The 27,161-nt window shown below is 45.7% G+C and overlaps 1 protein-coding gene across 2 annotated transcripts; it reads right to left on the reverse strand.

Moving 5' to 3' along the window:
* Positions 1-3,183: 3,183 nt before the first annotated feature.
* On the reverse strand, positions 3,184-26,422 carry LOC310710943 (IgGFc-binding protein-like). Of its 2 annotated transcripts, none has more exons than XM_083512283.1 (11): positions 26,038-26,422; positions 23,923-23,976; positions 19,110-20,348; positions 17,024-17,637; positions 15,701-16,262; positions 13,675-14,270; positions 10,619-11,189; positions 9,660-9,859; positions 9,034-9,414; positions 7,795-8,081; positions 3,184-5,017 (listed from the first exon to the last, which is right to left on the reverse strand). In XM_083512283.1, exons 2-10 carry the CDS (start codon positions 23,972-23,974, stop codon positions 7,800-7,802), a joined length of 4,497 nt encoding a protein of 1,498 aa, XP_083368409.1. In that variant the 5' UTR covers positions 23,975-23,976; positions 26,038-26,422; the 3' UTR covers positions 3,184-5,017; positions 7,795-7,799. The 2 variants fall into 2 exon arrangements, with proteins under 2 accessions (XP_083368409.1, XP_083368408.1); XM_083512282.1 differs by having other exon boundaries at positions 3,184-5,193; positions 26,038-26,346.
* Positions 26,423-27,161: the final 739 nt, after the last annotated feature.

Raw genomic sequence — 27,161 nt, forward strand, 5'->3', positions numbered from 1 at the left:
TGGCTCAAGGCGACCATGTGAGCTTTACAAGCTGGGATTTGAACCTGATATCTGAGCGTGTTATTGGGTGCATTGGGTAGGTGGGGTGGGTCTGAAAATTAGAATGCTAAAAGCAGGTGACTTCTTGAAAGTTCCTGAGGGCACAAAACACTACAGCTTGACTTTTGTGTGCTTCATTGTGTGCTGGCTACAGAGTGGTGTGCACTGGAGTTGTACTCAGAAGTCTGGCTTTGTACTTTTTTCAGATAAAGCAAATTTCTACAACACCATCACCTGCATCTCACCCTAACATACTTGTCAACACTTCCCTTTTTTAAAGGGAAATTCCCTCATTCCAAATAGAATTCCTCACAAGAAAAGGGAAAAGTTGACAACTATGCATCCTAAACTGAGGGGTGGGAGAGGCGTGATTCTGTAGTTCGCCTCAGGTGCCAAAATGTATTGGGCCTGCCTGTTAGAGAATCTGACAAAAATTGAAATGGCAGTTGAAATTGCTAATTTTCGCTTATTCATCCTATATCCATCAACCATCCTAGCTGCGAGTCCTGGAAGATTTGTTCCCTGTCTTGCTAGCTTTTTCCCACCTGGTCTGGGAGGGAAGGGCATTGACTGACTGCAGCTACTTAAGCTGATGTTGCTCAAAAGACTCTTGGGCTGGGGTATTACTGAGGGAGTTATTGATATATTATTGTTATTTATATATATTCTTTTATTTTTAAGTGTTGTTATGATTTATATGGAAATGGTTCAACTTTGCTGTGTACTTTTTGATGTGTCTTATTTATTTTATGGCTACTTTTGTAATTATGTAAATCTTTTTCTGCTGTAAGCCACCTTCAACATAGCTTTAGCGATGGGAAATCAGCTTATAAAGAAAACGATGGTGATAACTGGAAGAGAAAGCAATCCAGCAAACATGACTGGTGTTTGCTGCTGCTGTTGCTTTGAGCCTGAAAGTGATATATGATTGATTATGTATTTTCCCCCATTTGCATTGCCATTCCTTTTCATTGTATGGACTTTGATAAGGTAATTACAAAGTAATTTCCATAATTATGTAAGACAAATAACGGGGCTTTTGTGCAGGGCTTTTTTTCAGCCTGAACTCAAGTTCTGGCACCTCTCGGGTGGGCACCATTGCCATTATAAGAGAACAAGGGAGAGCTTCTGGCGCAGCCGCCGTGGCAAACTGCCAATCCCATGGTAGCGGATGCCAGCCATGCAGTTAATTAAGGATAATTTGGGAGTAATTATCCTTGCAAGCCCCCCCCCCTCAATTCAGGGGAGGAGGGCTTTCTCTCGCAGATCATCTGATAACTGCCTCTGGCTCCGATGGAATGTGGGGGCAGGGATGCAGAGTGAATGCACATATTGGAAGCTCCCCAATGTGGTCGCCATGAGCAGACGTATCTGTTTCTTCTAAGATATATCTGAATTTGGACTTCAGAAACAGACCTGTTTTGGAAGAAAGAGAAAGAGAACCTGCAAAATGAATCAGCCACTGAGTGCCAAGGTTTTGATCTGGAGAGCACTCTTGTCATCGTAATTGGAATGCTATGTAAGTGCTATGTTGTTGTGTCTTTACATTATTTTTTGCTGTGCTATGAATCGGCAAGCCTTCACTGAAAAAGAATCAATTAATGGAGTGAAATTACTAATGGATTACAGCTATGTATGGAATGCAGAGGGATTTAACAAGAACTTGTGGTTTTCTTTATGGAATGCTTGAAAGAACAGACTGTGATGACTTGAAATTTTGTGATGACTTGTAACATTGCCAACTAAAGAGAGCTCTAAAAGGTAAAGGGACCCCTGACCGCTAGGTCTAGTCGTGCATGACTCTGGGTTGCGGCACTCATCTCACTTTACTGCCTGAGGGAGCTGGCATACAGCTTCCAGGTAATGTGGCCAGCATGACTAAGCCGTTTCTGGCGAACCAGAGCAGTGCATGGAAACGCCATTTACCTTCCCGCCAGAGTGGTACCTATTTATCTACTTGCACTTTGATGTGCTTTCGAACTGCTAGGTTGGCAGGATCAGGGAACGAGCAGCGGGAGCTCACCCCATCGCAGGGATTCGAACCGCTGACCTTCTGATCGGCAAGCCCTAGGCTCTGTGGTTTAGACCACAGCGCCACCCAAAGAGAGCTCTAGTTCTGATTTATTACAGTTTTGGTGAGATGCCAGCTTGTTAGAAGATACAAGGAGATAAACACTGGAAGTGGTCCAGAAGTCTCAGCTGGGCCCTGGATTGCTTTCTGTTTCAAAGCAAAATAGAGAAGTTATGGCGTACTTATAAATGAGTTCTCAAAGGAGGGGTAATGTTGAAGAAAGTTGCAACATGAAGCAAAGAAGAAGGTGAAGAAATATTTCACAAAGCTACAGGATATAAATTTCCTCTGCAAATTAATGGATATGCATTTATAAAAATACAGTCAGTAGTCATTACATCAGTGGATGCTAGAACAAAGGAGTAAGATCAGAATTGTGGAACTTGGACTAATTAAGAGAATTGGCACAGGATCAAGGAATAACATCAACTCCTGATAGCCGGAACACGGGAAGTCATCCAAAAATGTGTCATTCGGAACTGTTTAATTGGCACTTTTGGTTGTATTGTGATTTGGCATGATTTGGCATTGTATTCATGTGGCCTCCACTGGATTGTTCTTAATGAAAAATTAATAAAAAATATTTTAAAAAAAAATTAGAGAGAGAGAGAGAGAGAGAACAAGGGAGGCGTTCTTCGTGAGTTCCGGCACCCCTTTTTCTAGAAAAATAGCACTGCTTTTGTGGAAGATACACAGTAGCAGTGCTGCAAGTGATGACTACAGAGTGGAAAGGAAATTATGTCTATCAACATCCTCACTTGCTAGAAGGACAGGGGTCTCATCCAGAAAAGCAGAGTCACATTCAGTAGGGCTGAGTTGAGTCACCCTAAGTAGGATCACAACAGGCAAGGAAAGCATAGTTGGACAAAACACTGGATCAATACAGGGGATATATTCTTTATTGCAGCTGGGACAGATGAAGGTGTCTGGTTTTGCTATTAGAAATTGGAGTAGACCCACTGGAATTAAAGGATCTAAAAGTTAGTCATGTCCATTAACTTCAGTGGGCATGTACTGAATAGGACTGGCATTCGAAACAACCATTTGGGATCTACACAACACTTCACAACATATTTGTTTGTTTGTTTTTAATATATTTTTATTAAAGATTTCTTAGTTTACAAAAGTACGTGTATTTGTCTCTTTTTTCGAGTTGCATTTTCTACAGATCAGTTTCATTTGCTGTGAGACATTAGTGTTACATTAGGAAGAAAAGGGGGAAAGAGGTGGAGGGGGAATGAGAGTTGGGTGGGGTCGGTGGCAATGTTTCTATTCTACTTAGTGTATGTGTGGTGTTTTGTGTCAGCGGCACTTGTGTGGATTCTCTTTACTATTCGCTTGTTGTATTTCTTTGGTGATGAGAGAGGTTGAGGGTGGCCTAGGCCTAGAGTGTGGTTGGTTGTCTTAGATTGGCTGTAGTGAAATTTGTTTGTGTGTGTGTGTGTTTGGATCAGTTTAGCCAGATTGATTTGTATGCTGTTGGCAGTTTCTTGTTGTTGTCTTGTTGCTATTTGTCCCTGTGGCAGTTTCAGTTTGTTGGTTAGTTTTTCTAATAAGGCTGTTTCCCATACTATGTGATACCATTGATCCATGCTTACTCCTGACAGGTCTCTCCAGTCTCTGCATATGATGCTTCAGGGTGCTGAGAGTGGGTGGGTTATGAGCTCTTTGTGATGTGAGTGGGATGTTTAGTAGGGCCAGTTCTGGGGTGATTTCTAATACTTGCTTAGTTATTTTGCATATTTCTTGTATGATTGATGGCCGGAAGAGTTGGATTTTGGGGCACTCCCACCACATGTGGAGGTATTCACAACACATTTGTTGAATTAAGAATGTGCCTCCAATTAATCATGCCATTAAAAAAGAGAGTTTAAAATGTTAATTATTTTTAATCTAAGTCCAATAAATCTATGGGTGGCAGGCATCGCCTCAGCAGATGTCTGCCTGCTTCTCCCAGATGGAAGGGAATACCTCTTTTGAGGTCCATGCATCTTCTGAAACTAAAACACCTTTTAAAACTATCTGTTGTTTCTTGTATGCAAATACAGTTAATAAAAATGATTAAGTTTTTAGCAATGATTTTTTTAGAATGGAATTACAGCCTGTTTCCAAACAGTGGTAATTATTTAGCAGGCAATTTGCTGTCATGGGTTATTTTTGTGGAAAATCAGAACAAAGTAGCTGAAGGCCTTGGGGCCCCAAGACATTAAAAGTTGAAAAGACGACAAGGTCCCTACAGAGTGGATTGGCAGACTAAACTACTGGACTATGCAGAGATGGCGAGAATGACTGGGAAAATCAGAAACCAGGAGGATCTAAACTTCAACAAAGAATGGGAGAAATTTACATTATATTTGACAGACTACTGTAAATATCTGAACTCTTTGGAAGGTCTTAAATAACTCTTATAATGTAACATAAACTTTGGATACAATGGAGGCCTGAAAATTAGGAGGATTTATGGTATGGAGTTGAAAAAGTTAACCAAAGAACCCATGGAAGGGAGGGAGGAAGTCCCAAGATTCGGAAGAATCTTGTGTGATTTTCATTATTTTTGATTTTGGATGTGAATGAATTTGTAAAATCAAATAAAAATTATTTTTTTAAAAAAACAACAACGCAAAACATTAAAAGTCTTTGCAGTTTTCTGCACTGCTACTAATAGGTCCAGACTATTTTACTTCTGCTGTTTGGAGGCTAACTTTTCTCCTTTATTGCATTCAGATATTTGCTATTTCCCTTGAAATGCCGTAATGTTCCAGAAATGATGCTCTTTGGACAAAATTATCCATTCCAGTGGATGGCTGGTAAGTTCACAGTTTGAGAACTTTATGGCTTCTGATATTTTCTTCTTCGGTTTGCAGGAGCATTAATAATCCTCTTTTCCATACAGCAGCATCCAGGAGGCTGAAGCGAGCAAGAATGTGATGATTACTGGTTTAGAATAATTTCACTGCTCCTGTGATTACGCTGAACAAAATGGCGTCCCTTCACTCTGCTTTGTGTGTTGGACTCAGGAGATAGGTCCAGGTCAGAGAAGAGGGTGGGAAATGAGCATGGAATCATTCCAGGATGCAGCGGTTCTGGAGTTCACAAAGAAAGGAGATTTTAAAAGGCTTACAGCTTGATCCTATACGCTGGCTTACACTGCCTATACTGTTTTGGCTTATACTGCCCAAAAGCAAAGGTTGTCTTCATGCTGACATGTCTGCACACCTTTGAAGGTGGGCAGTGTTGGGACCAGACCACGGGCCATGCTAGTGATCTGGCAGCTGGGTGGGCTATAATGGGGCTGCCAACCAATAACCTGTGGATATTCGCTGGGGGTCAGGCCCAGCTGGCCAGTGAGCACTGGCTGGGCCCACTCCCAGGGGAATACATTGTGGCTGTAGAGACCAATGCAGGAGAGACATGTTCACAACATAGTATATTGTGAGCAAGTGGTGTTCTGGTGCCCAATTGCTCCAACTTTACTCTCTGCTGGCTTGAGCAGGATAAATAAACCAGGAAGCTTTGGCTTCCTATAACATCCAATTTAGCTGTCATCGTTTGTTGTTCTCCAGTAAGCCACAACCACTAGCCAAACACAAACCATGACTTGCCGTTCTCTTACTAAGCGTGGGAGCAACAAACCACAATCCCTGATTTGAATGTTAATAGGAAGCCCAGACTTTCTGGCTGGTTTACCCCATTCTCACCAGTGGGAAAGCAAAGCAGGAGTGACTGGGCCATGGGCATGCACATCCTCTTTTTGATATAAACCATAACAAGCCAGAAATTCAGCGTATTGTGATGTGCAAGCTCTGCCACTCTAAACATACATATGTGAAAGCAACTCCAGCTGAAATCATTCTGAATAAACATGACTAGGCTTGGGCTATGAAACAGCCTCCTCCAGTAGATGATGGATGGGTGAAAGCAGGAAAGGCTCTGGGGCAAGAGAGAGAGAGAGAGAGCACTCAGACTTGGAGCTTTAAAGCACAGAGCTGTACCTGGAAAGCACAAAGCAAAAGGTAAGGGTGGCTCAGTCCCAGTGGCGTAGCATGGGTTGTCAGCACCCGGGGCAAGGCAAGTAATTTGCGCCCTCTAACCCGTGGATTTGCGCCCCCTAACCCTAACCCCCAGATGTTGCGCCCAGTGCGGCCGGCCCCCCCTGCACCCCCACGCTACGCCACTGCTCAGTCCTTCCCCCCCCGTTGCCCGGTAAGGGAATTAAGATCAACAAATGGAACTTGTCTAGCCCAATAATTCTCAACTTGCGATGACTAGGAGGTGGGCTTCACTGGCTGCATTGGCATTGTGGAATGAACTCCCTGCTTAAATACGACAGACCCAATTGTACTGGCACTCTGCCAGCTTTTCAAAATACACCTGTTTACACCGGCATTCCCTTGATCTCTTCGCCTGGGCCTCCTGCTTTAATTGCTGCATTGTTTTAATGTGTTTGCCTCACTGCATATGCATACTGTTCATTTTTTTCATTTCAAAAACCGGGACACGCATCTTCCGGGACATGCTCCCAGGTGAGTCACTTGGCCCTTGCCACAACCTCACCCTGGAAAAAGCGCTTTTTCAGAGCGCATTTTGGGATGCTGCATGAGAGCGCAACATGAAAGCGTGGGAGATCACAGCACCCAAAATGGCTTTTGTGATCTCCCACAAAAAATGGGATGTCCTGTTTTTTCCTGGACACTTAGCGGGTATCCATATGCTAATCATGCATCATTAAAATAAAGAATAATTAAAAATACACCGTAATTAAAACCAAAAAGAAAGAAAAAATCCTGTTAATTATAAATGTCCATGATTAGCACATTTATCTAAAGATTGTAGATGTGCTAATCATGGACATTTATATTTAATGGGATTTTTTTCTTTTTTCTTTTAATTACAGTGTATTTTTAATTATTCTTTATTTTAATGATGCAGTACAATGTGGGTTCTGATGGGCAGATCTACACTTGTGGTTTTTCACGTTAAGGAAGGGTTTTAATGATGTATATGGACATATGATGTCCTACTTTTAATGTTCATAATGTGCTATTAAAATGCAACACTGGAAGGCACTGCAGAGCAACCAGCAACCAGCAGTAGGGAGACAGTGTTTTGACCAAAAAAGGGGGTTAAAAATGCTTTAATTTACAAGTATGCCCTGTGGTGTTTTAGAACGACATATCTAAAATCATTCTAATACAATGGTACCTCGGGTTAAGTACGTAATTCGTTCCGGAGGTCCGTTCTTAACCTGAAACTGTTCTTAACCTGAAGCACCACTTTAACTAATGGGGCCTCCCACTGCTGCTGCGCTACCGCTGCACGATTTCTGTTCTCATCCTGAAGCAAAGTTCTTAACCCGAGGTGCTATTTCTGGGTGAGCGGAGTCTGTAACCTGAAGTGTATGTAACCCAAGGTACCACTGTATAACTAAGGGGGGGTAGAACCATGGAAAATCGCATTTAAATATCTCCTGCTCTCTGAAGCGTATGTAACCTGAAGCGTATGTAACCCGAGGTACCACTGTAACATTAAACAGGTCAGTGCAGATCCAGCCTAAGTTTGGCAAATCTCTTTGAAGCCATCTTGGCATTAAGTAGCATATCAATTAAAATATAATAATAATAATAATAATAATAATAATAATAATAATAATAATAATAATAATAATACAGTCACAGCGATCTTACTAATATTAGAAGTCTTTGGCCTCCCAGGCATGTAGGAGCTCAGCAGTGTTTGTCTCGACCATCCCATTGGGCAGCTTCAAGTCATCAGAGCTGTTCCCATTGAAGTTTCCGCATGGGGCACACAGCTTTCCTGCGAGGGTCTTCTTGACTCCCACTGTCACCTCCCCATCAGAGCGAAGGTGAACCTGCACCTGAGAGGCCTGGTTAATTAGGATCCCGTCCTGAGTTTCGCTCACAGATATGGCTTGGGAAATCCTGTATGGCAGCCTTACCAGGCGTCCATTTACCTGGAACACATAAAGAATGGGACATGAGATCTGGCGCCGAGTGAAGGCCAAGAAGCCAGCAGCAGCCTGAGAACCAAAATCCATGCCAGCCCCGCATGCTAGCAGATGGAACACCCCAGAGGCTGTCAAACTTTGCAACTGGAAGTCAAAAAACACTGGAGCCTATTATGAATAAACGGAAGTTGCATGCTCTAGCTCAGGTAATATTAAATGGATACAATGAAGAGAAACTGCCAATGGATGCTGCCTTTGAATTCCCACAGAAGTCGGTCTTGGAGAGATGAGATGAAAGTCTTATTTGATTATGAATTCTCCCCATTGATTCGCTTTAACACTGCTGCAGAGCAAAAGAGCTAATGTCAACGATGCAGAGATCCTTTCACAGAACCATAGGGCACAGAATCTGCTGGTGCCCCATCAGTCCATGCATTGGATGAGGAAGCAAGCACAACACTTGATTACAGTAAAGAAGAAATGAGTCTTTAAAAAAACGAGGGTTTCTCAGAGGTTCTGGATCTACAGCCCTGGCATAAACAATCAGGAGATCCCTCCCACACTGGACCAGTTCCCATGTAATGCTAAACTGTGCTCAGATCTTTTAAGCCTCATGTTGAAGTGTTACCCTCTTCTCCCTGCATTCATTCAGGAGAAGGAATATTTTCACCTGCAATTTTCACTACCAAGAATTGAGATTCATTAAACAAGCCAGCTTCATCATCCATCGTTTGAAATTGGCATGTTTTGCAATTGCCGAGAATCTTTTTCTTAAACAAAAATATATTGATCCCCAATTAGTACATAATGAGAGGCCAGGCACAGCAGGTCATACAACTGAATCAAGGTTTATTCCTCTTCCTGGCTGTGCAGGAATGGGAGGGGACAGCAATCGAGCCCAATACTTGACTAATGGCTCTCAGATCTTAACACACTGTTCCTCCTGACTTTCTCTTACCCATGTCCTGTGGCCCCTTTTAAGAGTGATGGATGCATTCTGGAAGAAAACATGGACCGCTCTCCCAACTACCAAGACATCGTCACTGTCCTTTCCGATGCTCACTGACACCCTGAACCAGTAGGGGACACTTTCATCACAAACGGTGGCAATGTCATAAACCCCACTGCAGAGGTACTTGCGCGAAGCACCATCGAAGGTAGAGAGTTGGGCTCCTGGAGTGAGTTTGCACTGGTATTCCTTGCTTTCACAGCTGCGCACTCCATTTCTAAGCATGCATATCTCTTCAGCCTGGCATCTGGTTTTCTCATAAACAAGTTGACCTGTGGCATTGCAAGTTATTTTTTCCGTGCAGTTGCTTGAGAAGATGTCCTCTCCAACCTGTAGGGAAATCCCAGACAAAGGGACATAGCTGTGAGAGCTGGAAAAGGGATTGAACGTTCAAATACATTGCTATTTTGTTGTTGTTTATTTTATCTATTTGTGAAAATGAGCCTGCTGTCCTTCCAAGATCTACATGTAGGAATAGAAAGAGACAGTGATCTAACTTCAGCAAATGCTTGTACCATAGGCACACCAGTTTTCATTCAACGTTCATGATGCTCCACCAGTAAAGCTGGCCTTACCTTAATGTACAGACCATTATGCACACAGCCGCATTTGTTCATAGGCACACATGCATCCCCATCAGACACGTAGCCATCATTGCACTGGCAGCCTTCAAAACAGTTCTTTGAGCATTGCACAACAGTGGACAAGCTGGCACAGGTGAAATCGCAAGATCCAATGCAAGTCTCATAGTGGCTGTTGGCCGGGCAGGTGAGGGCTGAGAAGACAAATCAAAGCCATGTTTACCAGATATTCTTCATTACATAAAATAGGAAAGAGTCTTCTTAAGAAGCAGGTTTTCTTTTCAGCTATTTTCTATTCTCTGTATTGTGTTGTTATACAGGTACACACCACTTCCCCAAGTTATGAGAAGTTCCAGGAACAGCACTGACCTGGGTTTGGTTTCCTTTGGAGGAGAGGTCACCGAAGGCTTATGGCTTTTAAATAGTTGGGTTTCTTTACAAGTATGCATGTCAAGCATAGGTGAAGTCAGAGACAGCAAAGTCTTTGCAAAAAGCTGGAAATCCACCGCCCTCATCAGATACCCAGTGAGGTACACAATCCCTGCAAGATGTCTCCAGCCTTCCAAACCTCAAAGCTCTGTCTCTCACTTTTCCTTTCTCCTTTGTTGCTTCTTATCAGGGATGGGGAACCTTCTCCAGATGTTGCTCCACTACAATGCCCATCAGACACAGAAAGGATGGCCAGTGGTGGGGATGGTGGGAGGTGTAGTGCAGCAACATCTTGAGAACTGAACATTCCTCACATCGGGTTTTAATATACTCATCTATTTTGTGTCCTCTCCATGGATAGAAAGATACGTGGGAGAGAAAGGCTTGAGGAAACAATGCAGAAGACAAGTAAACTCATAGCACTGAAACCAACATAGCTCAATCAAAGGCTCATACTACTTTGGGTATTGGAGAGACTCACTACCGAAAAGGCAGAGATGAAGAAACTTTTTCATCCAACTTACGACAGAAGGACTTTGTTCTCCAGGCTCCAATCTTGACTCCAGCAGACTGGCACGCAGCTGCATAGGCTTGAAGGCTTCGGCAGAGATACTCCTGCTCCCCTTTGGCCGCAGTCAAGTCATACAGGCATTGCTCAAGGTAATCTGAGGGGCTTACTAATGAGGAGCAGTCTTTGAATGGTCCTGTCTCGGACGTGATCATTCCACAGGAGTCGTCACTCTCATACGGTGCTGTCTGGACTGTATCAAAAGTGGGGCATTCCTCACCACAGCCATTGGAGCAGATGGCACCATCCAGAGGGACCTGCCAGGAGGCCCCAAACTCATCCACCGTTTGTGCAGACTCCCCACTAGGGAGCATGAAATCGTCCCTCTCGTCACCATTGAAATTGCCACCCAGACCACACATGTGTCCCTGGTAGGTGCTGGGGACAGTCACACGGATATAGGAAGAGGTATCATAAAGAACTGTGAGGCCAAAGGATGCCTGGACAATTATATTGATCCCCTCCTGAGTGATCCAGAGTTTCCCCTCATCTCTATTCACTGGCAAAGTGCAGAATTCTTCATCCACCTGCATCAGCAAAGAAGAAAGAAGCATATTCATGGGGGTCAGCTGTGAGCACACGCAAATTCTCAAGCACACACAAATACAGTGGTGCCCCGCAAGATGAATGCCTCGCAAGACGGAAAACTCGCTAGACGAAAGAGTTTTCCGTTTTGGAGGTGCTTCGCAAAACGAATTTCCTATGGGCTTGCTTCGCAAGACGACAATGTCTTGCGAGTTCCTGCGGGTTTTTTCCCTCCCCCCCCTTTTTCTAAGCCGCTAAGCCGCTTATCAGCTGATCCGATCAGCAGATAAGCCGCTAAAAGCCGCTAATAGCGCTAATCCGCTAATCCGTCAATGGGCTTGCTTCACAAGACGAAAAAACCGCTAGACGAAGAGAATCACAGAACGGATTCTTTTCGTCTTGCGAGGCACCACTGTACAAAAGACACACACGCGTCCTTTTGCACATGCTGTTTTTCATCCCAGTGATCTAAAGAAATGTCATCATTATTTAAAAGCAATTTAATTATTATACCAAATGGTTTTCCTGTAATTTTATGACTACAAGCTGCCCTGGACTCTCTTTGTATAAGAAGGACATGTTATTCATTTGAAATAATAGGTAAAAGGTAAAGGACCCCTGGACGGTTGAGTGCAGCCAAAGGCGACAATGGGGTGTGGTGCTCATTTCGCTTTCAGGCCGAGGGAGCCAGCGTTTGTCCACAGACAGCTTTCCGGGTCATGTGGCCAGCATGACTAAACTGCTTCTGGCACAACGGGACACCGTGATGGAAACCAGAGCACACAGAAACGCTGTTTACCTTCCTGCCAGAGCGGTGCCTATTTATCTACTCGCACTGGTATACTTTCGAACCGCTAGGTTAGCAGGAGCTGGGACAGAGCAAAGGGAGCTCACCCTGTTGTGGGGATTCGAACCGCTGACCTTCCGATCAGCAAGCCAAGAGGCTCAGTGGTTTAGACCAGTGTTTCCCAACCGGTGTTCCGCGGCACACTAGTGTGCCGCGAGACGTTGCCTGGTGTGCCGTGGGAGGGAGGCGGGCGAGTCGGGCAGCGAGAGGCGAGAGGATAGGGCGCGGCGGAGGCCAGCCCCGCGCTTGGAGAGGACGCAGCAGCCATCGCCAAACCCGATCCTCCTCCTCCTGCTCCGCCGCCGGCCGATCCTCTCGGCTCTCGGCCGGGAGGAGCCTGCGGCGACGGGGCGGGCGCTGAAGTTGGCGCGCCTCCTCGGCAGCGCCTTCGTCCTCCTCCTCCTGCCTCTGCTCTCCTCCGGCGGCGGGGGCGCGCCGCCGCCGGATCCGCGCGCAGCCTCTCGCCTCTGCCCCTCGCCGCGCCGGCCCAGCCAGTCAGCCAGCCGAGGGCGGGCGCGCTCTCGCTCCTCGCTCGCTCTATCCGTGGCCGCGCCCGGCGCCAGCCCCGCGGGACGACGCTGCGACGGGCGGCCCTGTGTTGCGAGGGGCGGAGCCCAGGGGAAAGGACCACCCAGCAGGCGCGGCTGAGGCGCGCATGCGTGGCTGGGGGGGTGCACGCCCTCTGCTCTCTGCCTCTCTCCCCCTCCCCCCTCTGGACCCCGCGCGCGAGGCTCTCCGGGGGCGGGAAAAGGGTTTCCTTCAGGCGGAAGGTCCCGTGGGAGCTGGGAGGGGGGCAGCCGCTGCTCTGGCTCCCCCCCCGCCCCGAACCGGCTCTTCCTTTCGGTTCTGGCGGGGAGCGCACTCTCCCCCCCCCTTGCGCTCCGCTTTCCCCTCAGAAGAGCCCCCTGCTCCCCGTAATCGAGGGTGATAGTGCCCAGGGGCTCGCCAGATCCCCCTCCGGCCGTCTCTTAGTCCCCACACGATCCCAGGAGCGCGACGTGGAAGTGTGTGGACACCTGCAAAGGTCAGGGATGCTTTTCAAACCGCCAAGAGGCAAAGCCAACGTCCCTCTCACCTGGCCCAGGAGTCCCAGATGCGCCAGTTCTCAACAACAAATGCATAGAACAGGGTGTGCAACCCAAGTGAATCACTATTTTAAGCCATTCCGGGGGGGGGGGGAGATGCAACCCATTCTTAAATCTTTCCTACTGAAAATGACCTAAAAGTGTTACATTTGGACGGATCGCCCCCATAACTAATGTTGCATCATCTCACTATTTGCAGCAAGCATATACATTCTTTTCCACGGTTAAGTTTTGTATACCTCAGAGCAACAAAGTTTATTTCCTAATTGCTTACTGATCTGCTGGTGAAGCAAGTTTTCTCTTGACTCCCCTTTGAACCATCAACATATCCTTTCATTACCTTCTATGCTGTTACTATTTTTTATATTTTTTTTACATAAGTAAAAAGTGACCTTTCCCCATCTGGCATGGTGGTGTGCCTCGAGATTTTTTTCATGAAACAAGTGTGCCTTTGCCCAAAAAAGGTCGGGAAACACTGGTTTAGACCTCAGCACCATCCGCGTCCCTTTTATTTTAAATAGTAATAATAATCTGATATGAGTGGCTCATACATACCATAGCTATCCATTTCCTTCCCCTTTCAAGGACAATAGTGTGCTGATGAACAGAGGCCACAACCTTCCTTATCTGAGCAAGGTGTCCATTTCCAAGCTTCTCATTCTCCACCAAAATGGAGAAATTCTGTAGCCGAGGGTCTGTACTGCAGACTTTGACAAAAGTGTAAGTGCAGGAGCCATGGAAGCGAAAGCTTTGTCCATCAAAGGAAATATAAAGGGGGTCACCAAGGGCTATAGCTGTACCATATCCCGCAGGGTGACAGCCTTGGATGCCATTCTCCACCCTGCACTCCTCGTGCGCTCCACAGGAGAACTGCTGGCACTTGGTGGCTCCATTGTCCAGGCAGCGGCACTTCTCCTGGCAGGAGCTACTGGGATAAAACTCCTCTCCCTTTTTGTAGTATCTGCCCTGGTGCACACAGCCACACTCTGCAAGATGGACGCACTGATTTCCACTGAGCACGAATCCAGGATCACAGGCACACCCTTCAGTACATGCAGCATCACACATTATTGGGGAGGAGATGCTCCCGCATGTATCAGAGCAGGCATTTCCACAGAGTTCATAGTGGGAATTGCGTGGACAGGAAAAGCCTGGAAGGAGAGAATGAGTAGAGAGGTGTGTTCTTTTCTTTCCCCCTGAGCATTGTAATATACAGTGGTACCTCTGGATGTGAACAGGATCCGTTCCGGAGCCCTATTCACATCATGAAGCGAATACAATCCCCTTATGCACGTGACGTCATTTTGAGCATCTGCGCATGCGCGAGCGGCGAAACCCAGAACAATGTGCTCTGTTACTTCCAGGTCACCACAGAACGCAACCCGGAAATGCTCAATCCAAAGCTACTTCAACCCGAGGTATGACTGCGATACAAACTGCCTTGTATCTGCCAAGCCATGGCTACTAAGCACTGTAGCTCTATTGTACCTCTACTGTCAGAGTGTCGGGATGCTGTCAGCAGCTTCCAGCTGGCTGCCCAGGAAGGTATAAAGGAAAGGAAAGGTTTCTTACCATCCTTTTTTATTTCACTATTACACAGAGCTGCTATAAAACCCAGCCACTTGGAAAATGGTGTTGTCCTGAGTGAATCTCCACACACACACCCATCTCTCCCACTTCCTCATTCGTCACTTCTATGGGTGCTGCAACTTGCCCTCTGTCGTTGAGCTCTTTGCTCTCCTATTTTTAAGGCTTGCCAGGTTCTGGGAGATGGGGTGTGTGTGTCTTGAATGCTTGCTAAAGACACCGTCAGTCAGCTGCCGTTCCTGTCCTGCCGCCTCCTCTCCCATTATTTCCCGGCTTTTCCCCTCATCTGCCTCTGAGCTGTGACTTCCCTCAAACCACTGTTGTAAATCTATACTGGCTTCCTCTTCCTCCTCCCTGGAGGGGTCAGGAAGGGGAGGCAGTCTCCACCATTTCTCCTCTGCCCAGTCCCTGACACAGAGACAGTGTACATTGCTGGGAATCACAAGTGGGGAAGATGCTATTGCATTCAAGTCCTACTTTTGAGTGTCCCATAGGTGTGTGGCTGATGACTGCAAAAACAGGAAGCTGGACTGGATGGGCCATTGGCTGGATACATCAGGCTCTTCTTATGACTCTTATGAGTCAGTCCACTGATCCATCTAGCTCTGCAGTGTCTACCCTGACTGGCAAAAATACTCTAGGATTTCAAGCAGAGTTCTCCCCCCAGTGGTACCTGGAGATGCTGGGGATTGAACCTGGGATCTTCTCTATACAAAGGACAAGCTCTACTGTGGAGCTATGGTCCTTCTCCAAGAGCTTAGGAACCTAGACAAGCCATTAATTTTAGCCCCCTCTCACAGTAGCCACTTGAAGAAAGCTCCCCACGTAGATGGAGCAACAGGATGAGTCTGCTTGCCCAATTTCTGGTGTCATCTGGGTCCCTTGAAATGCTCTGAAATCCATGCATTCTGTCTGTGCAGAATATCTGCACAGAGGATGCCCACACTCATTTCTGGAGCAAAAACAAAACTGAGATTCAGGAAGTAATACTTACTGCAGAAAGAGTCTGATCTCCATTTCCCAACCTCGATGCCCAGAGCTTGGCAAGCTGTCACATAGGCACTGATGGCACTGCAGAGAGTGTCATAATGACCCTTGTATTGACATGTGTCGAAAACGCAATCATCGAAGTAAGGTGTTGGGTCAATGGTCTCATGACACTGCCTGAACGGACCATCCCTTCTCTTGAGGATCCCACAGAACTGGTCCCCCTTGTAGGTCTGTTTCTCTGCCTCACTGCATACTGGGCAGTCACTGCATCCTGCAGAGCATCCTGGGACCTCCTTCAACTTCCAGCTGTCTGCAAACTGGATTTCATCTGTTGTCTGAGCCCCATCCTTCATAGCAAAGTCATCACTGGGGTCCTGGTTAGCATTGCCACACAGTCCGCACACAGCATTGGCATAAGTGCTGGGAATAATGACCCTGGCATAACTGTACCAGTCAAAGCTGACTCTCATATCAAAGTCTGTTTTGATGAAGCCATGGACTCCACTGATGTAGACCTTCAGTTTATTTTCATAGGAGAAGGGCAGGTCCACAAAGACTCCATTCACCTGGAAAACATGGAAGTAACCATCCAGGGATTTTCAGTTAAATCAGAAAGGGATGGTGATTAACTGATGAACAAATGTAGAATTATGTTATACAGAGTTTTGGAGCTGGTGAAAGAGATTAGTTGCCAGATGAGAGGGCTAAAATTATGGGGACAAGGAAAAACACATTTCTCCTATGGACAATTAAAACAGAAATCTATTGTATGAAGGCAGAGCCTCTATGTTCCATTGGCTTTTAGGCGGACTTGGCCATCTCTTCCTAAATCCTCTACTGTGCTCCCCTCGGGTCAGGCTCTGCACCAGATGCCGGGGGTGGTAGCTATCCTGCCTACAGCCCAAACAGCATTGCCATTTCGGCCACTCAGCTGCATTGCAGCTGCAAAGTCCTGCTCACTCATCCTCCTCCCCTCTTGGTCCTATGCTCACTCATCCTCTTGGTCCTTGCTCACTCATCCTCCTCCCCTCTTGGTCCTATGTAGATGGCTGCAGAGACACTTTTAGATAGGAGCTGAGTGACATCCAGCATTGCATGTGTATGAGATATAACATAGCAGCCACTCAGCACAGAGTAATTCTTCAGCTCCCATCCCTAAACTGTTGCCAGGGAAACAAGTCTGCAAGGGTGGAGGGAGGAGGGAGGAGGGAGGAGAATGATTGGTGATGAATGAATGACTCCCTACCCTTGTACCAGCTGGTCCTCTCACAGCAAAGTATGTAATCAACAGTTCCCCCAATCTTCTCTTGCCGCCTAGCATATATACCTTAATCTTGCGTGGATGCTCTTGGCTCAGGCTGATGGTCATGCCATAGACCTCTAATGTCACCACTTTGGTGAAGGACACCGCCTTGCTGCCTCGGTTGTTGTTCTCCACCGTGACCAAAAACGGGGTGAGAGTGGGGTCCTTGGAGCAGACTCCGGCCATTTGATAAATGCAGGTTCCCATGAAGTCAAATCTCTTTCCATCAAAGGTGGTGTAGTGAGGGTCTCCAGTTCCTATGCAGGTGGAATAGCTGATGGTATGACAGCCCCAGTTCCCATTAACTAGGGCACATCTCTCTCTGGCCTTACAGGAATCCTGCAGGCACACAGCCCTCCCTAATCTGGGGTCACATTTGCAGCGACTACGGCAGCTTTCATCAGTCCAAAACTCCTCCCCAGGACCATAGCTCTTGTCGTTGTAGGTACAGTTGCAATTCTCCACTGGGATGCACGTTTCATCACTGAGGATGTAGCCCTCGTCACACTGGCAGATCGGCACACAGGTGTCATCACACGTTTCGGGAGCGGTTCGGTCAGAACAGGTGGCTGGGCAGGCATTTCCGCAGGACTCATAGTGGCTGTTCTCAGGGCAGGATATTGGAGCCAGTTCAGAATCTGATTGAAACAAGGATTAAAACCCATTCAAGTCATTTCTCAGGTCTATAGGTCTATCAAGATATCTTTGCTAACTGAGATAAGTAAAGGGAAAAGGTAAGCGACCCCTGGATGGTTAAGTCCAGTCAAAGGTGACTATGGAGTTCCAGTGCTCATCTAGCTTTCAGGCCAAGGGACCCGGCATTTGTCCGGGTCATGTGGCCAGCATGACTGAACTGCATCTGGTGCAACGAGACACCATGGTGAAAACCAGAGCGCATGGAAATGCCATTTACCTTTATCTACTTGCACTTTTTTGGCGTGCTTTCAAACTGCTAGGTTGGCAGGAGCTGGGACAGAGCAACAGGAGCTCATCCCATTGCGGGGATTTGAACCGCCAACCTTCTGATCGGCAAGCCCAAGAGGCTCAGTGACTTAGACCGCAGAGGCACCCGCATCCTGAGATAAATGCACTTAAAGAGGGAATGAGTTGTTTTATTGTCAGCTGACCTGGAATTAAGTGATAGGACCATCAAATGGGACGTCAGGCCAACATGGCTACCCACAGGCCCTTCTGATAATTTGCTATCCTTTTATGGCTTCATTTTATGTACGGTTGCCGTTATGTATACTGCTTCGAAATACCAAGAGTTAAGTGGAATATAAATGCATCAAATAAATAAAATCACTGAAAAGCAATCTTATTGTAAACACTCCCATCCCAAGAACTTCGGAGAGTCACGTATGCTTTGATACATCTGTGTCAGAGGACTCATTTGTGTGCCCACCTGTGACAGAAATAAAATTGCTAGGCATATGTGGCAGGGTCTTCTTGGTGGTGGCCACACATCAGTGGAATTTGCTTCCAAGTGAGATCCCTGCATTTTTTCAGAGATTTTTTCAGTGGGCCCTAGAGGTACATATCACTTTTACGGAGTGATTTTAAGCAGGTTATTGGCTTGCAGCTGCTACTGCTTTTATTCTGTTGATAATTGTGATTTTATGACAGATCATTGTTTCTAATTCTAATGTATTTAGGGGTGTTTTTTTAAGTGTGATGTTTTAAATTACCTTATGCTACATTTGCTATGTGACGAGTTTTTCCTAAAAAGTAAAATTTTAGAAAAACTATTCTAAATATACAAACAAATTTGCAATGTTACAGTTAGGCAATCAAGAAGAAAGAAGTGGGGGGGGGGGATAGCAAAACTGCCAGATTATGATGAGCTTTTCTGGAGGAGACGCAAATATACACATTCACCCCTGCATGGAGATGTGGGAGGGACCTGTCTATAGTGATGCTTTATGATTGGCTATGTTGTGCAAAGAGATGATTGGCCATAGCACAGGAGATCTCTGTAAAAGGAACTTATACTGGAAAGGTGGCAAATACAGATTAAGGATCTCCTGGAGAAATTATCCTTGCAAGCTGGTTCCCCACCAACCCCAATACATCTACATAGGATGTAAACCCAACATGAAACTTAAATTACCTGATAAGACAAAAGGTGGTGGAGCAAAGCCATAGCCTTCATAGTTTCGGCCACCAAAGACCAAGACGCCAAAAGGAGTTTGAGGATGTGCTACAGAGATGGACTGATGCCTGGGGCCCAAGTTGTATACAGCCCATGAATAAGGTGACCTGGGAATCATTCTCCATTGAACGCCTGTGATAGCAGTCTCATCTCGGGTAATCCTCTGGGTTTCAGAGCTTTTTGCTATGATAACGACATAGTTCTCAAAATTCTTTATCCCATCAACGTGGTAGGATAGGCCATAAGATGTTGTGGCTGGGATGTTGATGAGGAATGGGTCATAGCCTGTGTTTCCCGACTTGAGGCCAGTGAAGAAGAAGAGGACCTGGATCCCAGCATTGGCAGAGATGTAAAAGGCATTAGGGAAGTGGATCTCAAACTGCCTAACTTCACCGGCCACCATGTCTTGAGAGCCTTTCTGTGCTCCCAGCTGATAGTCAACATGAGTGTCCTGGGAAGCCACCACATACACAATGTCATTATTGGTCTGGAAAAACACCGGGGGGACGACAAAAGTGCTGCCCCAGCTGGAGACCGGCAGCAGCTGCTCGACAACATGGTCACACTGGTAATTTTGCACCACACAGACATGCCCACTCAAGACGGCCACGGGTGTTGACGACTCGATCTTGGTGCCCGACAAATCATTTGAGCTTTGCAGCTGGGCAACCTGGAATGCCCGGAGATAAACTGTGATTCTTGTCCCCGCGGCGTATGGTGTCCCACCAAAGATCACATTCCCTTTTGGGTAAATACGAACTGTGGCAGGAGACTGTGAGGCTATGACTGCGAATTCTTTTAAGTAGATGGGTGGTCTGGTACTTGACGGGGTTACGACATAATAGGTTGTGCCAAGCTCATGGGATGGATACAGAGCTGTGGTTGCCACAGAATACAACTTGCGGTACAGTAAGACAGCAGAAATGTCCTTGTCGGCCTGAATCAGAACAGACTGATCGAATGTGGTGCTGCCTTTCATCTCTGCAGTCACTGGGATCTGAACAGGCACCATTTCACCTTCTGCAACTGAATAACGTTTCCGGAAGGCCGAACGACTCACTGACACAGTCACTTCAGTCAGGTTGTGGTGGCCAGTGAGGAGCAGCTGAAAGTTTGATTCGGAGGCTCGGCTCGTCTCAAAATTTTGCATGAAGGCCGTGACAAATTGTTTCCCATAGTACCTTGCGCTGGCGTGACCTGAAGAGGTTAGGACATAAAATTCACAAAGAGATTTTGGAAAACGATAGCAATGAAATATCGGCGTAAACATCAGCGTGTGAGGACATACTGCAAATAACAGACTTAATAGCTGCAAAAAAAAAAAAAGGAGAGTCATACAAAGTTCACACAGAAGTATATTATCGTTCACTTCAACTCGCCTGTGGAAATAACTCAGAGGCCATGAAAGAAGGAGGATAACAACAGGAGGATTTAAACAAAGGACTATTGGAAACTCAAGGCAGTAAAAAGATAAGATGACTGGACCCCACTGAACTTGAAGCATGGGAAGCCCCAACAAAAAAATTATAATTTGGCAAAATATTTGGACTTTATGATATGTATTTGTATAATTTGGAATATTTAACGTGATCTAATTGGATTGTTAAAATGGAAAACTTAATAAAAATTATTATAAAAAACCCAATAGCAATGAAATATCAAAGCAAAAAAAGAAATCAGATGAAAAGAAAACTTATTATATATCAGGGATGCTGTTGGACTGCAGTTCCCATCGCCCCTGACCATTAGACATGTTGGCTGGGTTTGGATGGGAATTTGAGCCCAACAGCATTTGAAAAGACACAGGCTCCCCATCTTTGGTTTAAGCACAAAACATTTGACCTACAATCTGCTCCACTGCACCACATTCTGCTTTGCAGCAAAACCTCCCTGGTTCTGCTTGGTTTTCTTTCAGTCTATTCTTTGGATTAGGAGAAAACCCACATGCCAATCATATGACATCATTATGACATCACCACTGGCAGGCGAGTTGTCCTGCCCATCTGTCAAAATCTCTTGCACAGGGTTCTGAAGTGCCCATGCGCAAGGGGAGTGCAGTGAAAGGGGCATTGCCAACCCTATGCTCAGTGCTTTGGAAAATGCCCAGCATGGGACTGGAAAAGTGATTCTTTCTCACCTCCCCATCAACTGATGTGGGCAGAGGGTGGGGGGAGGAAAAAACCCCTGCTATTTGTGAGAAATCATTCTTGCAGCCAATGCATGTGGGAAAACATCTCTGTTTCCCTTGGTTGCACTCGCCTGTTCCTGGTTTGTTTTAATGTTAAATTTTAGATTCTTGCGACCTGCCCTGGGACCTGCTGGTGAAAGGCAGGCTATAAATTGCATTGTTGTTGTTGCTTGTCTTTTAAAAAAATAGGGTGCAGATTCAGAAATAAATGCATCCCCAATCTGGATATGAATGTTCTGTATGTGCATCATCAGCACATGAGAAAGAAGCAGGAGCAATATGGGTGCTCTATGTGCAGTTTCCTAAGCTATAGAAAAGAGAGAGCGAGAAGAATGCATATGCATCTTAATTGCTTTTGTACTAATGTCGGTCACCCCTTTTGCAAAAAAAAAAAAAAAAAAAGGGTGGTGGTGGCTGACTAGATTCTGTCCTCATGATTTCTTCCTCTAAAAAAAGTGCATGGTGCGGAATTGAAAGTCCAGCATGCTTCAGCTATGCCTCTGCTCTGCTCTGGACATATAGCAGAGTGTTGCAATCAGCGGTGTGTGCTCTGTGTGGCGGAATCTCAGGCGTGCAGAAAAACACTCCGTACGCAGCTTCTTTCTAATCTAAGAAGCTTTATTTATAGCGGATAAAATAAATCAGCAGTCTGGGAGAGCGAGCGGACATGCTGTCTCTCCCCTCATAGCAAAAACGAAAGTAATCTCAGCTCACATAACAAAGCGTCAAAACCCCATATGTGCACACCCCCATGGACAGGACATCACGCCATGAGCTATTAACCCTGTAAGCTTTGGTTCTCCTCACACACGATTGTGCATGCACTACTGCTGGGTACAATGGAAGGTTCTCCCTCTCCCCCCTCCCAACCTCACCTAAATTTGTTAGGGGCTCCCTGAACCCTCCTGAGCAGATTTGAGGAAGGCACAGGTTCGGAGCAAGGAGAGAGGGGGTGTTCCAATGCACAAGGGTAAACCTTGCGCTAATGGAATGAGTGAATTGGATGCCACCCAGGGGCTGCTAGTGGGCTAAACCAGTGTAGCCTGATGTATTGTCTCTCCCTCAGCCCATCATTGTGGTCTGCGAGAGGGGGCTTCCTGCAGAGAAGATCTCACCTGAAGCTCTGCACCACATAATATAGGAAGTGGGCATTTGCCATGTTAATCATAGAATCATAGAATCATAGAGTTAGAAGAGACCACAAGGGCCATCGAGTCCAACCCCCTGCCAAGCAGGAAACACCATCAGAGCACTCCTGACATATGGTTGTCAAGCCTCTGCTTAAAGACCTCCAAAGGAGGAGACTCCACCACACTCCTGGGCAGCAAATTCCACTGTCGAACAGCTCTTCCTGTCAGGAAGTTCTTCCTAATGTTTAGGTGGAATCTTCTTTCTTGTAGTTTGGATCCATTGCTCCGTGTCCGCTTCTCTGGAGCAGCAGAAAACAACCTTTCTCCCTCCTCTATGTGACATCCTTTTATATATTTGAACATGGCTATCATATCACCCCTTAACCTCCTCTTCTCCAGGCTAAACATGCCCAGCTCCCTTAACCGTTCCTCCAGGCCTTTGACCATTTTGGTTGCCCTCCTCTGGACATGTTCCAGTTTGTCAGTGTCCTTCTTGAACTGTGGTGCCCAGAACTGGACACAGTACTCCAGGTGAGGTCTGACCAGAGCAGAATACAGTGGCACTATTACTTCCCTTGATCTAGATGCTATACTCCTATTGATGCAGCCCAGAATTGCATTGGCTTTTTTAGCTGCCGTGTCACACTGTTGGCTCATGTCAAGTTTGTGGTTGGCACCAACCCTCTTGAACTCACTCCTGTTACCTATCAGACAGACACCATCTCTATTATCTCTTTGGGGCCTATTGAAGAGCTTCTTGTTCCAGCAAGTTTTTCCAGTGCAGTCTCTCTCTCCACCCCATTGCAATCAGTCTCTGTACTGGACTTGAAATTGTTGCTGCTTATTATTGTTAAATCACCGTGGAGTGTTTATGGGAAGTGAAGTAAATAAAACAGGCCACTGCTGTATGTGCTTAAGTTGTGGCCAGATTCAGGTACATCCAGCGGCTGCAGCAGATTACTCAGTGCTGGGAAACTGATCAAAGGTTTTCAGTGGAAGAATAGATTTCACAATATTTGCAGAATTCTGGTAGTGATTAAACAAATGCCTTCAGTTCAACAGAGATAAGGGTGATGTAGGGAGGGAGGCATCTCGATAAAACTGCTTCTTTCTACAAAATATTTTGATTCTCATTATGGTGCATCTGTTTTTACTAATTGCAGTGAAGGTCATAGCTTGCTTTTTTCTGAGTTAATGTGTAATACTGGATTTAATGTGGGATGTAATTTGGCCATTAGGTCTACGCAACCTGTGGCCCCCTCTAGATGTTACTGGACTCCTATTCCCATCAGCCTCAGCCAGCATGGCGAATGGTGAGAGATGATGGGAGTTGTAGTCTAGTAAATATGTGGAGCGTGATCAGGTTCCTCATCGCTGTGCTGCCTAACAATGCATACTGATAATTGCATGTGTAACCTGAAGAGGAAAAGGGATAGGATCCCAGGTTACTCACCGCTCATGAGCATCAAACCAGCCAGAAGGGTGAGAAGCCTCAGCATCGCCATGGCTGCAAAACAAGGAATTTTGGAATAAATATTAAACATGATTTCAGGACAGGGGTCTTCTCGATTCAGAAAGCTATCGTAGTAATGATGGATATTTTCTAAGAAACATAACCTTTGAGCTGAAGTAGGCACTGCACCTATAACAAAAATCAACAGGAACAGCTTTTCCCAGCATGGAGGTGCAGTGATGGAAAAGGACTTTGTTTCTTGCAAGAACTCCAAAGGCCCATATAGCAGCAGTGGACCGAAAAAGGTAGATCTCTGCCTGATTTGCAGTGGGAGGGCAAGGGGCTCCTGTCTTCTGATTGCTTAACAGCAACAACAAAATAGTTTCCCACTCATCCCTAAATTGGGCTGCTGAAATGAAGAAAGATAGCCAGGAGGGGACTTCCACCAGAAAGGACTGTGAGCTCAGCTCAGGTACTGAAAACAAATCCCTAGGTTCATAATGTGCTTATGCAGTAAGCACCCTGTTCTTTTAATTCTGTCTGTATGTCTTTTGCAGCTGGTTGTGGTTGGTGTAGCTTGAGGTTCTATTAAAAACTGGGTGGTGGTCAGGCAAGGGTACTTAAGTCTAAGTGTAGGAGTGGCCAATTGTTGCTCCAACACTCCAGCTCAGAGCATAAGCCCAGGGAGGTGCGACAGCTACTTAGGTACCAGAAGTGTTTGTGGTTCATTATGCATGTGTGTGTGTGTATGTGGGCTTAGTGCACCTCAGGAGCTACTGTAAGTTCGTGGTTAGTCGATAAAGAATTAAAGAATTAAACTACCAGCCATTTGTCCTCCTGGAGCTGGGTGTGCTCAGGCCAGTTAAATACCTTAAAAGACTTTTAGGAAGGCAAATTGTTATCAGATGGAGACCTGAACTGGCCACTAGATTGGAAACTAGATTGGAGGGGGAAATTAAGGCGCTCCTCTGTATACAATCCAGGTAATTTAGAATGTCTTTTGAACCTTGCTAAATCCACTAGAGGATTATTTTTCTTTCTTTTCAAACCGTAATAGCTCATATAATAGAACTGGTTATTTAATAAGCTCATTGGATTTTATTGCAAATATTAAGCAGGTTTCAATGGGACTAATAGTAATCTCTGGTCCTAGTACGCTAGATGCTACCCTGCACTACCAACTAGAAACAAAACAGAGATCTACTTGGAGACTTAACGCCCTTCTACTCCAAAAGAGAGAGACACTAGACAGAATCAAACTAAAAAATGGGGAATTCTATGTACATAATGACCCCTTACAACATGCAGAGGCTCTATTGACATACTAAAGGCAGATGCAAATTTATTAGTCAAAACAGCTGGTGCAGAATTCAGTGGCAAAGTTGCTCACTGGGGCAAGACTGCTCATTTTGACTGAACAGGCATGCACAGCCAAACTTCCTTCTTCCTGCCCAATGCCTTGACCCTTGACAGCCTCAAATCACTCTGGCTCAGCCAAGGGGGCTGTTTGATGTGACCAAAGTACAGATCTCACCAAATTGGCCTGATTCAGTTCAAGCGTCAGACTTCAGACTTCTGCCAAATCCAGTGTACAGCCCTATTTTTAATGTGAACCTGCCTAATTTGCACTTCCCCTAAATAATCAAATCACAGCTCCCTGTTGAAATTTGTACCTCTGAATTTTGCATTGAAGTTCTCCAACCAAACAAAGTGTAATTAAAAAATGCATATGTTAGGGGAATTGCATATATTAGTGAAAATAACATGCAAAAATGTATTATATATGGGGAAACTGCATGCAAAACGATGTATAAAAAATTGCACTGAAATGCTGCCGAATTTTCATGTGAACTTACAAAAAAATAAACTAATATTGCACACTGATGCAGAAATGTGGAGAACAGAAGACCAGAAAACTGAGAGAAACCAAAATTGACAGATTCATCCACCCCTACATAGACTCACTCTGCCAAACCCACCTCACAGGATTGTTGTGAGGATAAAATGGGACGATGGAGAAGAATAAGGTACCTGAGCTCCTTAGAGGAATAACAGGGGAGAAATGGAAGAAAATGATCACAATAAAAACACTCTGAATCCAAAGCAGCCTCTTACCTTCCACTTTTCAGCAATTCTAACTTGGCTTGCTGTAGGAGAGAGGAAAACTCTTTCTCTGCTGCTGTTCCCCTTTATATAGAGAGAAGGGCTCAAAAAGTGAAATTCCACAGAACTGGTCTGAAAGCTCTGTCAGTGCCAGGAAGGCAGCTGCAGTTATTTTATCTGTTTGTTTTGTTCGATTTTCTCCCCCACTCTCCCTCCCAAAGGAGCCAAGCGAGAGACGGTGAGCTACAACTATATAAATCTGTATTTCTGGCTCCTCTGATTGATTTATGCAACTCTCAAGAACAGCCTGAGAGTTTTGAAAGACTGAAGTCCTCCAGATTCCACCTGACTGTAAGTTCTTGAAGAACCGCCTCCCTGCTCCTCCATCCCCCTCATCCGTCTGACCTAAACACATTCAGGTCCTGCGTGATTCCAGCTTCGAGAAGTCACTTCTTCTCCAGAAGAAGGGTACCAGGAGCCAGCAGCCTGTCAAGAGATAAGCTGCTCAGTTTTAATTTAAGCAGCCAACCTCTTGGAAAGCTTATCCCAATACAATACAGTGGTACCTCGACTTACATACGCTTCAGGTTACAGACACTGCTAACCCAGAAATAGTACCTCGGGTTAAGAACTTTACTTCAGGATGAGAACAGAAATCACGCAGCGGCAACGCGGTGGCAGCAGGAGGCCCCATTAGCTAAAGTGGTATCTCAGGTTAAGAACAGTTTCAGGTTAAGAACGGACCTCCGGAACAAATTAAGTTCTTAACCAGGGGTACCACTGCATGTTGTTGTTGTCGTTTAGTCGTGTCCGACTCTTCGTGACCCCATGGACCAGAGCACGCCAGGCACTTCTGTCTTCCACTGTCTCCCGCAGTTTGGTCAGACTCATGTTTGTAGCTTCGAGAACACTGTCCAACCATCTCGTCCTCTGTCGTCCCCTTCTCCTTGTGCCCTCCATCTTTCCCAGCATCAGGGTCTTTTCCAGGGAGTCTTCTCTTCTCATGAGGTGGCCAAAGTATTGGAGCCTCAGCTTCACGATCTGTCCTTCCAGTGAGCACTCAGGGCTGACCACTGCATATCATAGTGTATATATTCAATGACAAGAACAACAAAGTCTTCTGTGGTTGCAGATTC

Source organism: Podarcis liolepis, assembly GCF_965112155.1.
Source record: "Podarcis liolepis genome assembly, chromosome: 7".
NCBI lineage: Eukaryota > Metazoa > Chordata > Lepidosauria > Squamata > Lacertidae > Podarcis > Podarcis liolepis.

What these genes read in the sequence shown, in the direction of transcription:
- LOC310710943 (XM_083512283.1), bottom strand. Translation starts at nt 23,974, where the DNA reads ATGGCGATGCTGAGGCTTCTCACCCTTCTGGCTGGTTTGATGCTCATG. An exon ending in GAGAACAAAGTCCTTCTGTC is followed by an intron (nt 9,860 to 10,618) that starts GTAAGTTGGATG and finishes TTGTCTTCTCAG; the next exon opens with CCCTCACCTGCCCGGCCAAC. An exon ending in ATAATGGTCTGTACATTAAG is followed by an intron (nt 9,415 to 9,659) that starts GTAAGGCCAGCT and finishes ATTTCCCTACAG; the next exon opens with GTTGGAGAGGACATCTTCTC.